The sequence below is a fragment of the Heterobasidion irregulare genome (genome assembly GCF_000320585.1).
Source record: "Heterobasidion irregulare TC 32-1 unplaced genomic scaffold scaffold_12, whole genome shotgun sequence".
Classification (NCBI taxonomy): Eukaryota; Fungi; Basidiomycota; class Agaricomycetes; order Russulales; family Bondarzewiaceae; genus Heterobasidion; species Heterobasidion irregulare.
In genome coordinates, this window is record NW_009258208.1 from 1,597,043 (window position 1) to 1,612,525 (window position 15,483).

The following is a 15,483-nucleotide window of genomic DNA, read 5'->3' on the forward strand; positions in this document are numbered from 1 at the left end:
GCGTTTTACGGGGACGGAGGCCACGACGCAGAGCAGAGGATGGCATGCGAGGCGGAGGGGGAGGCGTGGAGGGCACGTGCGTAGAGGAGGAGGAAGGCGTCGTCGTCGGTGATCGTGGTCAGAGCGTGGGGCGCTCGCGCTCGCAAGCGCGCAGGTGTGAGCCCCGCTCGTGGGTGAATCGTGCGACGCACGCGGCCGAGGAGTTCTGTTTTGTTCTATCAGCTTAGACTGCTATAAAGGCCTGATAAGCATAATCATAACAGATACTTTAATAGCTTGGCTTACTTCTTCTTTTATTGGCCAAGTGTTTATTTACCTTTCAAACTATGGACCTTTTCTTGATCCTGCCATAATCTAGTATATAGTATATATAAAACAAGCCAGAGACCTGTCTTGCTAGCTTATTTACCTTTGTTATCTACTATCTGTTCTTTCCTTGACACAATATCTAAACTTTTGCCATTAGGCCAGGTTTTGATTGTCAATAAAACTATTGTTATAATATTGGTTTAACCCATACTTGTGCTTTCCTCTCTTATCATCTTTAACTACTCAGTTATATATCAACACTGGCTAGGTTTTTTCTATATGAAACTACCAGTATTTTATCTAGACTTTAGCAGGCAGCATACTTATTGCCACCTAGATCCCCACTAAGTCATACCTCTATATCTATAAAATGACCTTTGCCACTACTTGGAATTACAATACATTTACAAATCCCTTATCTACCCTAAACTACACTTTAAAATAGCTACTGGTGACTTTTTCAGATGCATTTGGATTTGGCATATTTCCTTAGTGACTCAGAAGCCTCTTAATATATTATATGTGAAGACTAGGTCTTAATAAGTTTTAACTAGATGATTCTTCTATGAAGGGTTTTCTCAGACAAAAATCAAGCTTTTTAGGGTCTGGTTGGCAATATATAATACTTTGCAGCAATGAGTGGCAAATTTCACATAAACACCACATTTAGCAGTGGTCTCTTGTTAGCAATTTTTATTAATTAGGCACTATTGGCATGATGTGTTAATTAATGATCTTATTGCCAACAATTGTTGATAATTGTCTACTATCATAATTGCCCTTTGATCCTGTCCAATCTCAATATTATATTTACTTGTTAAGGTTTCTTGGATCTTGTTAGATATTGTTATGCCTTGGTACCTTATCTCTAAGCCATATTGGGATGCACTATACTATGCTACTCATGGCCCTAGATGATTGTTAGCAATTGTTGGATATTATTGGATTGAGGACTGTCTTGTAGACTTGGAGATTGTTGGCAAATATTGACAATTGTTGAGTGTCTAGAAAGAGTTTTTGAGGGGTTGAAAATTTGTGAGTTTCCTAGAATGGAATTAGTGTGGATGAGTTGTGCCTAATTATGGCAATTTGTGATAATCATGGTTGGGCATTGTTGAAAATTAACAGTATTTGTTAGAAATTGCTAAGATTTGTTGAAAAATAGGTGTTTTTGAGGTAAAAGTTTTGATTTTTTGTCTAGGTTGGTCTCTCATACTTGACACTTTTATGAATATCATTTATGCATATCTTGCCAGCATAATTGGTCCAGGAGCCAAAAAAAGAAAGTACTATAGGATATTGATTTCTCAATACATTTTATCCCTATGTCCCAAACACTAGATTCATGGTCCGAAAGCACACAGTGGATGTCTTGGGTAATTCAGGTACAAAGAAATGCTTTGCAGAATTTATCTGTGAGAATGCTAATGTAGCTGGTTCATAGAGAGAGTTGAGTAAACAACCGTCTGATATCGGTATCTCGATACACTCTAGCCCTGTACTCTTGAGTTCAAGATGTGAGCATGCGACGAACGTCTCGGATGATCGAAGTCTGAAGGAATACTTGACTAGAATCATCCGCACAGATGTCAGCATGGCTGGTCCACAGAGAGAGTCGGGCGAGCAACCGTTCGCTATTAGTATCCCGATGCACTTGAGCCTAGTATTTGCTCGCGAGCGTGCTGCGAGCGACTCGCGCGATCGAGGGACCAAGATACGCTTTATTAAATATCAACTTGTGACCGTCGAGGACGAATATGCGCGGAATCTCCTCGACCGCACGAAGTTATAAACGCCGCGACGCATTTACTCGGCGACGGCAGTCTGCATGGAATCCAACATCGCCAAGTACGTACAGCCAGGCGCAGCCATGACCGTATTCAGCGCCTACCACCAGCACACACGCCCGCGCAAACGACGACGCGGCGCACACGAGCGCCAGGGACGCATCCTTGAGCAACGGTGCGCGCCATCAGCGACCGCCTCGAGCCCCCGCCTCGCCTCCGCCCGATCCTCGCACTCGCACTCGCTCCGATCGCGCGACCGCGAGTCCGCCCGCGACGGCCCCACGCGCGGGGGCGGCGACGGCGACGGCGACGAGCGCGCTGCACAAGCGGTGCGCGCCTGGGCCCGCGCGCGTCGGGTGTGCGCCCCCCGTTCGTGGTCCCCGGATGAGCATCGCGCGATCGCCGTACCGGCGTTTAGAGCGGGCGGGCGGGCGGGCGGGCGAGTGCGGCGGACGGAGGGGTCGCGCGCTGGGGCGATCTGCGGGCGGCGGACGGTGGACGGTGGACGGTGCGTCGTGCGTCGTGCGTCGTGGAGTGTGGAGCGCAGAGAGGGAGACCGTGTGCATGTGGGGAGCTAGGTGTATGACCCCGCGGGCGCAGGCTTGCATGGCCGAGCAAAGGCGTGCGGATCTCAACCCCGTGCGGCGGGAGTGCATTGTTGGGATCACCTCCACCATGAAGATCCGCGAGGATCTGGAGTGCTTCATCCTCCCTGTGCTATTTTATCAGCACGTAGTACTTGTCAGGTGTCTATTCGATATGAGAAGACGAACCTTCCATGATCAATGAGCCATCGTGGAGATTCGGGGAACGCCAGCATGCCCGTAGAGAGGATGATGGCTGGTATCATTTGGAGACCCCACGGGATTCGGAACGAGGCTACTCCGTTGATATAGGAACAGCCGAACTGGATGAAGTATTGAATGAGGATGCCCCAAGTGATGGACCATTGCTGCATGGCGACGAGACGTCCCCTAATATGAGGAGCCGTGATCTCTGACTGATAAACAGGAACGACAGCCGACGCAAGACCGACAGAGATACCCGAGATGATACGACCAACGACTAGCATACCACGGTTCTATTGTGGGAATACCACATGTCATGCAACGGAAAGCTCTCAGAGTAGAAGATGCTTACGATTGAAGCGCACTGCAAAATCGAGCCGATGACCCAGATGATACCAGAAAGGATGACAGTCTTTTTGCGACCGAATTTATCGGCAAGAGCACTGACGGCGAGCGCGCCTACGAACGAACCCGCAGGCATGGTGGCAACGATTGCACCTTGAGCATTAGGACCGGGCTTCATTGACCCAAGGTAAGCAGACAACGCGATTTTCAAAGCTAAATGACACGCACTGAGCTGAAAGCCTTCAGGTAGGCATCGTTCTGAAGGCTCAATATGCAATGATAAGGGACCAATCTTACTGCTGACTTAACCTAACTAATACCACTCACGTTGAGCACACCAGACATAGACGAGATGTCCAACCCAAAAAGGCCACCGCCTATACACGCAAAAGAGCCGACCACATACTGGATGAGAATTTCATTAGTGAGCCTCTAACAAAGGTATCGTCGAGTCGTACTGGGTTAGCAGCAATTCTAGCGCTGTACTACGGGACAAAACCGAAAGGTTGTCAATAAGCAGGATGTCGGGATCAAGTGGAAAGGAGATGTCACCTACACCCATGATAAGTGTTATCTTGGGTGAGCGGCCAAGCAGGAAGGAGGCAGAGGTGCAAGGCCGCATATGCGGGGTATGATCAGTTTATAAGGGACGGGCGCAAAGAGAAATAAGAGAAGCCTCCTCAAGTTAGGCGAAGCGGCCCGCCATCAACATGTGCGCTCGGTAAGGCATAGAAGGGTGTGTGTCTGGGAGGGTCTAAGAGTCTTGTGACCATACAATGAGAGCATGTCGAGGTACATATCAGCACAGAGCATCAAGTTCATCATTGAGTTTACATGCTTGTGGTACATGGACTCCAGTGCGCCTCTTTTAAGGTTCATTGCCAAAGCCGACTGTCCCTGTCACGGTATCAGGATAGGTCTCTACGTAGGCCAAGGCCAAGCTAGCCCACGTATAGATGCCTTGATACAGGGGCTGCATCTGACTGCATTGAGGTTCACGTCTCTTTTCCCAGCGATTCATTGCTCTGTACCTAAAAAAATGTTCAAGCCTGCTAATTTCATATCTGTGTCCGTCGCTAGAACATCCACTCTGCACTCACCTACTTATGGGCTTGAGCCCCGGCATTTTTGACTAGATATATCATAGTTTCATGGTTTCGATGGATCAGATCAAATCCACTCAAATGTAGCTGTGACTAGGAAGAGCAGACAGACAGAACATCATGCAGAACTCTCAGCAGACCGCGAAGGCGGGAGGGAGATTAAGGAAACGATGGGTCTAGATTTCATTACAAGCCATCTTCTCCCTACACATTTCAGTGAACCCGATTGCATATATTTAGGCTCTGTGCCATGTTGGCATGTCACTGCGGGTTGATGCATGCTGAGAAAAGATTAGAATTGCGGCGGAGTCTACGCTCTGACAGGTCAGGCTTTCGCCGTTCTCCTATTATTGACATTAGTATTGCGGGTTAGATTGATGCAGGCAGGTGCAGGAGAGATGAGTTACTGAACCTTGATGACGCCGTCAGACTATTCTAGATGACCATGAGAGTGGTTTTAGGCAGTACTATCACTGGCCCTATGTTCGGACAGTACCGATGTTCGGACAGTACCGATGTTCGGACAGTCTATGTTTCTCGCTCATTACTCGACATATCAACCTCAATATTTTGACCATAAATCATGTTAAATAGTGTAGACTTGGTTTCTGAAACTTTGAGATTTTTTAAAGGTGATTTACGTTCCTAAATGTTGAAAATGTGCCTTTGCAAGCCCAATGTCACGCCTCGGATGAGTCGGAGCACGCGAGGAAGGATCCTGATGATCCAATTTTTTTTATGTAGTCTAGTGTAGCCCATATATATTGGTTCCGGTATGTGAAGAAAATGCATGGTGTGTTGTTGCACTCGTATGAAAATACAAGGTATCAAGCATGACATTCGGACACGGAGCATCGAAAAAGGGGAGTGCAAATTCGTTCTCCGCACATAGTTCTACCAGCAACAAGTCGTGTCCGAACATTGTCCCCACTGTCTCCCCTCCTCAACCGTGCCACAGACTATACTGAACCTACAGCCTCCTAAGTCACAAACTTCCCCCCACTTCTGTGTTTACCCGAGGTGACACCCTTGTCTCACAACTGTTCTCCACACCAACCCTGCAGGGTGGCAACAAGCATAAACCTCAAATCTAGCACACTGAGGAGCAACCCCAAGTAGCCGTCAAAGAACTAGGAAATGACAGCCTTAGCCTTTGCAAGGCTGGGAAGAAACATAATGTCCCTCCTTGAATTCATGATCATGTGTGCACTGTGATCCTCGTCCGAACACAGGTGCAAGTGTCGGAGTCTAAAATTAGAGGCGGCCGCTTCGGCTGTGCAATGCGGATTCGTGACCCGGTGTGACCAGACTGTCCGAACAACGGTCTCGTTCACAAATTTCTACTTTTCTCCCCATTTCCACCAGAATAAAGTATACAGGCTTCGAAAAGGTCTAGCAGGCATTGTTTGTGCAAATTTTGGGGGTACAAGGCGAAGTCTACAGAGGGCAGGATTTTTTTTTGTCCAGTTTGTCCGAACATAGGGCCAGTGATAGTAAATATCAGGTGGAAACGGTAGGGGAAAACATCGTTGTAGCGCTCTTTGAAATTTGTGGGTAGGAGTTCGAATGTGCGGCGACGCCCGAAATGAACGGTCCTTATGCCTTTGCGCATCGCGTTCCGCGGCAAAGTTTCTACTCCTTCGATAGCACATATAAAGTATTCATAGAGACAATGTGGCCAACACGCGATGCTTTAATCAACTCTGGGCTACATGAGGCCGTGGTTGAGGGCTTTTAACCTGGAAATGGTTTATCACTTGGCTTCGTCTTCTGAAATAGATTCCGTTGCACTTATAAAGAACAGTCCTTGTGGCAGCCTCGCACTTTCTGTACCCCAAACCCACCCTCTGCCTTTCTTGCATCCTAGCACCTACTCATGAATATACTGCGCGCACAAACTACTAGCTCAAGTGACGACCGTGCACTTGCCAGCAGCCACAGGAAAACGACAAAGCTCCGAGGCACCCTCAATTTCGATTTCCGCATTCTTGAAGATTCTGACGATACCATACTTCAGGTGGAAAACACATGTGGTTCGTTTCTGTTATCGTCTCTAGTGATATACGAGCTGAACCATGTTGTAAATTCACAGATTCTGACAATGAAGCCCACATTATGACTCCCACTGATACGACCGTCGATGTCCTTGATTATGATGGTGTCCTTGATTATGATGGTGTCCTTGATTATGATGGTGTCGACGATGCCGCCACCTTTGATGAATTCTACTCCGTCGAGGCTACACCACTTGCTTCCCTTCTTATCCAGAGCACATCAGCCTGGCAGGACTCTCTGGTCCCCTTTTCCGTCCTAGTTGTATTGTCGTCCGTTGCTTACAATATATAATTCTCTAGACAACCGATGTTTCATCGTCCAACCGAGATTTTCTACCCTCAATCAAATCAAACACGGAAGAGGTGGTCGTTTCCGAAAACAATACAGTGTGTGCCAGAAATTAGATCCCTGTCGTGCTTGGGAAGCTTATAACAGGTATACTCTAGCTGCGATCCCCGATTCGTGAGGAATACGACTCTACTTCAATCGATGAAGCGTCATTAGTACGATCTAATTCTGAACACGATTTCCCCTCTTTTCCCACTGATGGCTTACGTGGTGATGAGTCGGATCTCCTCAATCAAATTCCGGGAATGTATAGACTTTTGGATCTTATTCTGGAACAAGGGAGCGGCGGCTTGGGTAAGTTCGAATACCACATTCGACCAATTCAACTACCAACATTGATGCAGTTGACAAAATTGTCATCCCTCAACATTCTCTTGGCCAACTTATCAATGCACTGCAACCGGGAGCCTACACGTCGATGACTAAGATTGACTTCAAGGCTCTCGATCTCGTGGGTCAATTCAATCTTCTATTGAGTAAATGGAATGGTTCATGCTATTTTGACAGACGAGTATCAAACCTGTTGGCGTCTACGGGAGTAGGCCCGAAATCGTCAAGCTACTTGCCAATACCGGTGTTATCAATGAGCAAGGGTGAGCCGGTATTATCCTGAGGTGATCTACGCACGCGAGGAACTTTCATTTTTCTTCCATAGAGCCGATCTACTCCTTCGATCCAATAATGATCAGTCCGGTTCCAAGAACGCTGATCTCCGTTCCGGCTTATACTTTGTTGTCCGACCTGTTTCCGCACTTGTCAACAACGAAGTCAAGGCGTTCGTCGTATACTGGCCTGAAGCGACCACTTGGGAGGATGGTGCCACTTCTTCCGTTACGAAGAATCGTGCCACGTTCATGAGGTAGATTTTTCTGAGGTCGCTGAATATTTTGTCTAACCTCATTCCTAGATACATGTCAAAGCTCGTAGACCAGACGATAGCAGTTATATCACCAGAGCAATCCAAATTATTCAACTGGAAAGCTCAAGACTCATCGCTGGATGCGGGAGACGATGAGCTCGATGATGATCATGGGAGAATGTTCGCATTCCAAGTTGCTCAGACTTGCGATGAGACGGAGAGCGTTACATCTAGGGATGGATTCAAGGTTTTTCACCCTTTGGTTTTCTTCGGCTTCGTAATCACTTACTGGATTTCACAAGGTCTTTTTAACGGACGTCACCTTTTCCAACGACCCCACGCTTCTTGCTTATCTTGCGGACCACAAGCTTGGGGCTTCAGTAATGGCTGGGGAGACGGCGTGCGGTTTCATGACCTCAACTTATGTCTCGGCAAAAGAACGTAAAGAGTACTTGAACGAGGCTATGTATGCAATGAGTTTGACGGCTTTCATAAAGTTCGTTATCTTTGGTATACGTCATATGTGCCTTGACACTAAAATTTCGTCATCTGTAGGGACCGCACTTCTTCAATCCACCTCCCAAGCTCATTGGATGAAGAGACTCTCTCGTTCCTACTTGACAATGGCTTGCGACAAAGGTTTCCGGCAATCTGCGAACAGTTTAAGTGCCGCCGTCGAGAACTGAAGGAAGCTCAAAGGTGTGTTGCGACCGAAGAACGCAGGAAGGTTCACAAGGGCCTAAGGGCCTATGAGGAAGATTGTCTCTCCGCTATCACCGTAGCGTTGCGAAGGGAGGTGTTACACACGTATCCGTAAGCCTCATTTTTTGAACAAATACTCGAGATGTAGTTACCTTGTTAATTTCATTTTACCAGAACCATCCCATTAGCCATAGCTGAGAACCCTACCCAAGTTCACGATGCTTTAGTCGCCGGTAGGCCACCTTTTAAGCATCAAGTCGCACCATGCTAACATGTTTGAAGACTGGCTGGTTAAGAATTTGCAGGCGATTACAGCGTCCCATCTGAAGCTTTCGAAATCCAGGCAAGTTGAAAAGTTAAAGTATCGCAGCGTCCTAGCTAGGAATATCCTCGCAAAAGCGCATTTTGAAGAAAAAGACAAGATGCGGATCATTTGAGATATCCTCGATTATGGAGGCGACGCTCCCGTTCTGCGAGAGAGAGGAATCCAACTCTCCTGGTGGAAATCTGCTTTTGGCTGGCAGACAGACCAGGTTGCGGTTGCAAAGGCCGAAGCCCAGGCTATGAGTGACACGACCTTCCTAGAGTGGCTCTCAAGCGAGGAAAAAAGCATCCCGACGTTAGCAGTAGTGCGAGAAGGCATCGCTCAAATTATGGAAGAACTGATTGGCAAGGCCGCTAAGGATGCCGCGCGCTCTCTAGCGAGCTCGCGTCTTGACGATGCGCTCGCTCCAATCGCTTCACGTCAAGGGAAAGAACTCTCTAGGTTTCAGACCAGATTCATCGAGGATGTCCAAGCCGAGCTCGCGGGCGACCCAACAAGGTATTTATAGCGGTACTTTGGATCACTCTGCGCTCATATTCCCGTCCTAGTAGCTCGACTGTATTCCATTTGGAATCGATGGAGATGCAGAAGCATTCTTATGGTGTGTCTTTCCGCAGGTTGCATGATTATTCTGAATATCATGTCAATTGACACGATATGTAGCACAAAGCGTGAGAGTCTGTGGTTGGCGCGTCATTCAAGAAACACCCCGAATCCAGTACAAGGTGTTTCCTTTCAGTCTCACTCAAGCGGATGAGCAATCATTACGCCTTGATACCAATCACATTCCTATCCCTCGTGTACAAGGCCATTATGCGCAGGTATTTTTATTACCGTTGAATCAGAAACTCAGGTTTGCTGTTTGTATTTTCAATTGTCTCTGCATTAATCACAGACCAGAACAGGCACATCCAGAGGATCGGAAGTAACTTATATCTCGTTGCAGTGGACTGCGAAGATTACTGTTCTTTCTACGTTGAGGATCTCGTGAACCTCAATAGGGCGATTACTCGCGATCAAACCAAAAAGAAGATATATTTCTCTAAGCTGTCCAAGGATTTTGTTACGGCATTTGATGAAGGGAGGCGGCTATTGGCCCTATGTGGTGTGACACTGGTAAATGATAAGATTATAATGTTGAGCCTGCTCTATTGTTCATATTCGCTCTTCCACAGAGTCACGAAGCTCAGTTGCAAGTTCAAATATTTGTGTTCGACAAACAATTCACTTCGCTGAGTGCTCGTGGCTCTCCAATTCAGCTTCTGCGATGGTACGAAGGGATGCCACATCTGCGCTCACTTCTTTTTATTGCTGGAACCGAAGAGCTCTGTCTCATTGAGCGCTCTGGACGGGCACGCGTTTTTTCTTTGATTACAGAGCAATTCCGGTAGGCTTTTGCAGTGCCGATTTTCTGTCCGTGAAGGTTTGTTCTGACTGGGAGATAGACCTGCAAGTTTGCAATTAGACACTGCAGCAGCTAGCCATTTTTCCACACCTGATGGGTCCTGCCTTCTTGCGGTGACAACCGGCGACGACGGAACGTCTACATTGGCAGCCTATCACTGGTCTTCTTTCGGTTCCAATCAGGATGGTATTCGTATCCTTCTTTCGTCGATGCCCATACATGTGTCATTCGGTGTCACAAGCTTAGGTCCTCGTTCTGCTGTTCACTTGGTTGGCTTGTCAGAATCCTCGCGCAGCATCCATTCGGTAGTCTTACAAATTCAAAGAAAATCTAGCGAGTATCAGTTCAAGCAACTTGGGCATGGCGTTGCGGAAACCGACCAGTCGGAAACTACTGACAATTGCCTACTTGACTGCCACTTAGACGTTTGGACTCGATTCCCTGTCCAAGCTGCTATCCAGAGGGAGAACATCAGTTTTTCTAGGCGCTGCAGGCGATCACTCACATTCTTGACTGATGGTCACACGGCTCCTGTTGCTGCATACTACGAAAAACTTGTCGGCTCACTGCAGAGTCGCGTTCACAAACCATCCGGCGCCTGGCTCTCAGATATCAAAGTGTCTGCCACCCTCGATGTACATTCGGTTTGTGAGGACATGTCGGTCTCCCTTTACTCTGCTGGAGAATGGGTCGTCGAGCTACTGTGCCTGATTCCGCTGCATCTCGCTGATGAGCATGGGTATGCTCTAGGCACCAATACCCCACTTTTCGCAGCTTTTCAGTATTCTTTGACCGTTCGGCATACTTAGGACCGACCGATCCCGATCCGTTCGGCGATCTCAGCCATTTGTCAGGTGCCGACTTTCCATTTAGACCTCCGCACAGTCGTTCGGAGCTGTTCACAGTCATCCTATCCATCTATCATCACTCTCAGCAGTAGGGGCTCCCCACAGACTGTCGCGGCCGATCGCCGATCGGTTCGGTACACTTCACATGGTCGGCACATTCGGTCGGCTTCGGTGTCCCGAATCGGAGGCAGCCGAACACTTTGTTGACTCAGAACGGATCTGTCTTTCTATCTCTTATCGTCCTTATGCCTTCTGTTGACCTATCCTTTGTTATCTTCAGAGCTCCCAAGTTTCTAAATGGTTTACCCATGTGGCATGTGGTTCTTATCTCCAGGTCCATGTGGACTCACCTTGGCAATCTCTCCACTTATTTAGACTTTAGAGTTATTGCTTCTTATCTTATAGTGTTTGCAACATCACTCCCTTATCTTCTTTACCTTTGATCACTCTTAGCACACATTTCCGATTGCTCTATGCCTCTGCCGATCTCCTTATCTTGTACCTGTTCGGACTTACTATAAAAGGGCACCTATGGCTTTGCAATACACCAGCTTTGGCTCCCCCCTTGTTCCGATTCCATTTGTGCACTTGTGTCCATGAGACTTTGAGCCATTGCCTTCCAATCCTTGTTCGCATTTTGCCCTTTTGTTTGTGTTGTTGCGTTCAATCACAGCCCTCCGCCAGAGCCCTCGTCGTCTTGCTCTCTCCCTCTCATCTAGTTTGTCATCCTCTGCCAGGGTCCAGTGTGGCCTTGCACCCATTCCCTTCCCTTTGCATCCCGATCAAATCCCGATCAAACATCGACCGACCGACCGACCGACCGACCGACCTACCGACCGACCGACCGACCGACCGACCTACCGACCGACCTACCAACCTACCGGCTTACTGACCTACCGACCGACCTACCGACTGACCGACTGACTGACCGACCTACCGACTGACTGACCGACTGAATACTTCGATTTTGGAGTTGTTTGTTCACTACACTCCGAACACTTTTAGTACGCTCCCTTGTTGGTTGTTGCACAGCTTATAGTTCCTTGCACACTAGAACTAGCTCCTGCCTACCTGCGCTTGTAGGGGTGTTTCTTGGGTGTGTTTCGCACTCAGAGGCATCACCAGCGTATCATCGCTGTCACTCGCCAGAACAGATTTATCCCATTGAAGGACGGAATATGGAGTCCGGAGTACGAATGAGAATTGCTCGGTGCAGATGTCGGACAGATTGTCGATTCGCTGAGTCTAGGATGGTATGAGTCACTGTTTCAATCATATATGGTCTCGAAGGCAAGAGCCCATCATGATCTCATGTCTACTCGAAAGCTAACAGGCTGATGGGTGTCGTAGCCGGTTCGAGTGGTCAGCTCGATGGGTCAGTCTCTTTTTGTCTCTACTCACACCCCCAAGCCTCACCACTGCATCATGGGTTTTAGGCGAACAATCTGTCGGAAAGAGCTATGCTTTGAATCATTTCGTGGATACATCGTTTGCTGGGTCAGCGATGCGAACGGTCAGTTTCTTCTAAATTGTACGCAGGAGTGATGGATATATAATGTGAATCAGACCGAAGGTGTGTGGATGTCTGTGACTCCGACTCACAGTGCTCTCGTTGTAGCTCTCGACTTCAAAGGTAAATTGTATCCAATTCAACTGTAATGATTACACTTAGACTGTGGGCATTCTAGGGGTGCACTCAATTGAAAGGAGCCCTCAAGAGGACGCATTGCTGGTGTGCTATATTATTTGCTCCTTGATAAAATTGAAGCGAGCTCCTTCAGGTTCTCTTCAACACCGCAATCTCTAATCTAGTGAAAGAAATCCCTATGATTACAAAGTCTGACGATGCTCACTACCTGTAGGTGTTGTTCCGTAATAATTTTGCTCTCTCCCGAGACATCGCCGGGCTCTTTACAGTGCGTTTATGGTCTGCTTTTGTCGCTTCTTTTTCTCAACTATGTTTTAGAGCTTCCAATCATCTTCATCTATCCTGGATCCGGCATCTAATCCAGGAATCTTCAACGGAACTCTCTGCATCATTATACGCGATGTTGTTGATTCTGATGCACGAGAAATTGTCAACAAGTTTGTGACAGGTCATTCAACCTTCAAACAAATCAACTTACGACATGCGTGGCTATTGACTTCTAGATTCAGTCTGAAATTTCAGAAGATTGTCGAAGATGAAAAGGAAGAGAATTTCATCTCTCGCTTGCACCGTGGCAGAATCAACATCGTTCCATGGTCAGTTCCGTTTCTGCATGATGTGCTCTGTCATTGATAGCAAGAAATAGGCCGGTGATCAACAGCCCCCGCTTTTACAGTCTGTTTGGGCAACTTAAAAAGCAACTCGAGCAACAGCATGTATCCCATAGTAGCGCAGGTGTCTTCTTACACACTCTTAAGACGTTGATGGCCAAGCTCAAGGTTGGGTTTTGACAAATCACGCCTGTTCTTTATGCTAACAATACGTGCAGGCCAACGATTGGGGTGCTTTAGACCATGAGTGCTTAATATGGGGAACCAATTTCGTTTAACCATGATTCACTCTGGGAAACTGTAGAGAACCTAGCATCACATTGTACGCGTGTTTTGACATCATTGCTTCCGATAGCTCTCTCTCGCGGCTTGTCGACACTAGAGCCCGACTGCAAATCATTGAAGGTGAATGACTGTCTGTGCTGCTCAAGCTCAATGATGGCTGGCTGATAGATTTATAAGGATATTGACTCAGACACCCCCATCAAGAGTCATGATTCTGGCGTACTCTTCTTTGTTCCCGACCCTTCAGTGGATCAAGAATCGAATTGGCAATCTCGAGAGGCCATCTTGCAGTCCTTGATAGACGAATGCCAAGAGCATATTCCAGGTCGATTCTCTTCCCCAGAAACTGATTGGATCAACGCACTCAAGCATCGCCTCTCAGAGCTACTCGAGGCCCGAATCCAGCACGTCCGTGACTGGATAACGGCCAATACCACGTGTTTCCGGGATAACAATGACATTCAGCTTCTGTATCGTGCAGCAGATGTCGCATATCTTGACGTCTCTGCTTCGGCGCAGGTGTGCGGTATCGAATGTGCAGATTGCAGTCTCTTGTGCATTCGTCCAAAGAATCATCCATTAGATCATGCATGTGGTACATTACATAGGTGCTGGCGCCAATGCGAGATCGTTGAGGAGCATTCCGCCCCAAAAGATTGTGGATTACCGTGAGTGGCATATCACCATTGTGAATTATCTATGATCTCTCATCTCGCCTCGTACAGCGCTGGGCACGCAGGGCAACATATGTCTGTATCGTGCGATCCGAGGATTACTCGTTAAAACTAATATCTCTATACAGGTGTGAAATTAGCGCTCACTCGTGTGGAAAACCCTGTTCTCTGGAAGGGAAACGTGGGTGTATGCATAGTTGCAATCTGGTAGGCGTGACAATGGTCAGTAGAACGAGGTGATCAACTAATCAACCTAACTATGCCCTTAGCCGATAGACCATTTACAGTCTATGCACATGTGTTCTGCCCGCACGCATTTGTGTGGAAGGGTAAGATCAGTATACTGTGATTATTGAGGACAGTAATTGAAAGTTCCTCTAGCCTTGTGTATTACAGAATGCACCTACCGCGTCTGGTTCACTGTATACATGCAGAGGCCTATGCACGATGCCATGGGATGTGCCACACGAAGACCATGCCTGCGAGAAAGTACAGTCGTGCCCTATCGTATGCGAATTGTGGGTTTCTTGTCTATATTTCCATAATTGCATAGTTGTGATCTGAGCCTTATTTGTATGTAGATGTGGTCGTTCGTGCAGTGCGCTTAACCATTTCCATGGATTAGATAGCGGTGTGACCCATCTCTGCGGGTAGCTAGCTCTCATTCCATGAATGTGTCGACAATACACTCACTCTCTATAGGCAAAATCACACGTGTCCACATCTTTGCGAGCTCCCGGGTATCTGCTACATCGAAATGCAGCCCTCTGAGATCGTAGCTGATTTCAGCGGGGTACATGAAAGCTTTCAGTTCACCAAGGTTTGGTTACGCCTGAAAATCTAACGCGCAGTTCCCCTATCAAATCCCTACGCAGTACACACAAGTCTCGCGTCGCCTTGCTTGCACGATCCCCATCTTGCCTGGATCAACCTCCCATACAGGCGTGCACAAGCACAATGCAGACGAGAAGCCTTTCCATTTCTGTGAGGAAAGGTGCAGTCAATGCGAATATTTTTGTACCTTACCAATTGGTGAGTAAAGTATTGTGATCACCGGCGCCTAATTGAACCGGAGCCATAGGACACTCTCAAAACCTCCATGAGACACGCCATGGGTCAATGACTGCAGCAAAATGGGTGGTTAATTCGCCTGATGATTCTGTTGAATTGGATGGCCATAGGTTTGGATCTTGTTACGACTGCTCGTCGGTAACCCCAAGAGTAGGAGGTTCTTCCCTAGGTCGCTCGTGGAGGATGTGTGGAATGGTGGTCTCGACTGTACGTGTAGCACAGGAGCCAGAAGTGTATTGCGGTATAGCAATGAAGGGTACTGTAGGAAGACAGTACGAGCGTAGGTCCCTGTATGTGAAGATACAGGGGAACGAAGGGTA

General features: G+C 47.6%; 5 protein-coding genes across 5 annotated transcripts; 3 read left to right on the forward strand and 2 right to left on the reverse strand.

Moving 5' to 3' along the window:
• Positions 1-5: 5 nt before the first annotated feature.
• On the reverse strand, positions 6-2,488 carry HETIRDRAFT_455748 (uncharacterized protein; the record flags this gene model as incomplete). Its single annotated transcript, XM_009554135.1, has 3 exons — positions 6-205; positions 2,185-2,260; positions 2,330-2,488. The coding sequence occupies 3 exons, from the start codon at positions 2,486-2,488 to the stop codon at positions 6-8; spliced, it is 435 nt and encodes a 144-aa protein (XP_009552430.1).
• A 22-nt stretch (positions 2,489-2,510) lies between these two features.
• On the reverse strand, positions 2,511-3,838 carry HETIRDRAFT_66544 (MFS sugar transporter; the record flags this gene model as incomplete). The annotated part of the gene is made up of 7 exons (XM_009553603.1): positions 3,786-3,838; positions 3,688-3,714; positions 3,557-3,634; positions 3,458-3,487; positions 3,237-3,401; positions 2,866-3,177; positions 2,511-2,804 (listed from the first exon to the last, which is right to left on the reverse strand). Exons 1-7 carry the CDS (start codon positions 3,789-3,791, stop codon positions 2,511-2,513), a joined length of 912 nt encoding a protein of 303 aa, XP_009551898.1. The 5' UTR covers positions 3,792-3,838.
• A 2,370-nt stretch (positions 3,839-6,208) lies between these two features.
• Positions 6,209-10,966, forward strand: HETIRDRAFT_430567 (uncharacterized protein; the record flags this gene model as incomplete). Its single annotated transcript, XM_009554136.1, has 20 exons — positions 6,209-6,365; positions 6,425-6,627; positions 6,687-6,773; positions 6,834-7,029; positions 7,080-7,186; positions 7,243-7,328; positions 7,391-7,594; positions 7,643-7,841; positions 7,897-8,060; positions 8,150-8,407; positions 8,471-8,529; positions 8,735-9,119; positions 9,173-9,222; positions 9,285-9,474; positions 9,517-9,546; positions 9,623-9,737; positions 9,797-9,891; positions 10,013-10,044; positions 10,087-10,765; positions 10,801-10,966. The coding sequence occupies 20 exons, from the start codon at positions 6,209-6,211 to the stop codon at positions 10,964-10,966; spliced, it is 3,462 nt and encodes a 1,153-aa protein (XP_009552431.1).
• Positions 10,967-12,245: 1,279 nt separating this feature from the next.
• Positions 12,246-13,411, forward strand: HETIRDRAFT_162985 (uncharacterized protein; the record flags this gene model as incomplete). The annotated part of the gene is made up of 8 exons (XM_009554137.1): positions 12,246-12,249; positions 12,311-12,387; positions 12,441-12,507; positions 12,563-12,606; positions 12,737-12,790; positions 12,841-13,118; positions 13,169-13,301; positions 13,352-13,411. 8 exons carry the CDS (start codon positions 12,246-12,248, stop codon positions 13,409-13,411), a joined length of 717 nt encoding a protein of 238 aa, XP_009552432.1.
• Positions 13,412-14,004: 593 nt separating this feature from the next.
• On the forward strand, positions 14,005-14,303 carry HETIRDRAFT_422788 (uncharacterized protein; the record flags this gene model as incomplete). The annotated part of the gene is made up of 3 exons (XM_009554138.1): positions 14,005-14,086; positions 14,144-14,167; positions 14,221-14,303. The coding sequence occupies 3 exons, from the start codon at positions 14,005-14,007 to the stop codon at positions 14,301-14,303; spliced, it is 189 nt and encodes a 62-aa protein (XP_009552433.1).
• Between the last annotated feature and the right edge of the window lie 1,180 nt (positions 14,304-15,483).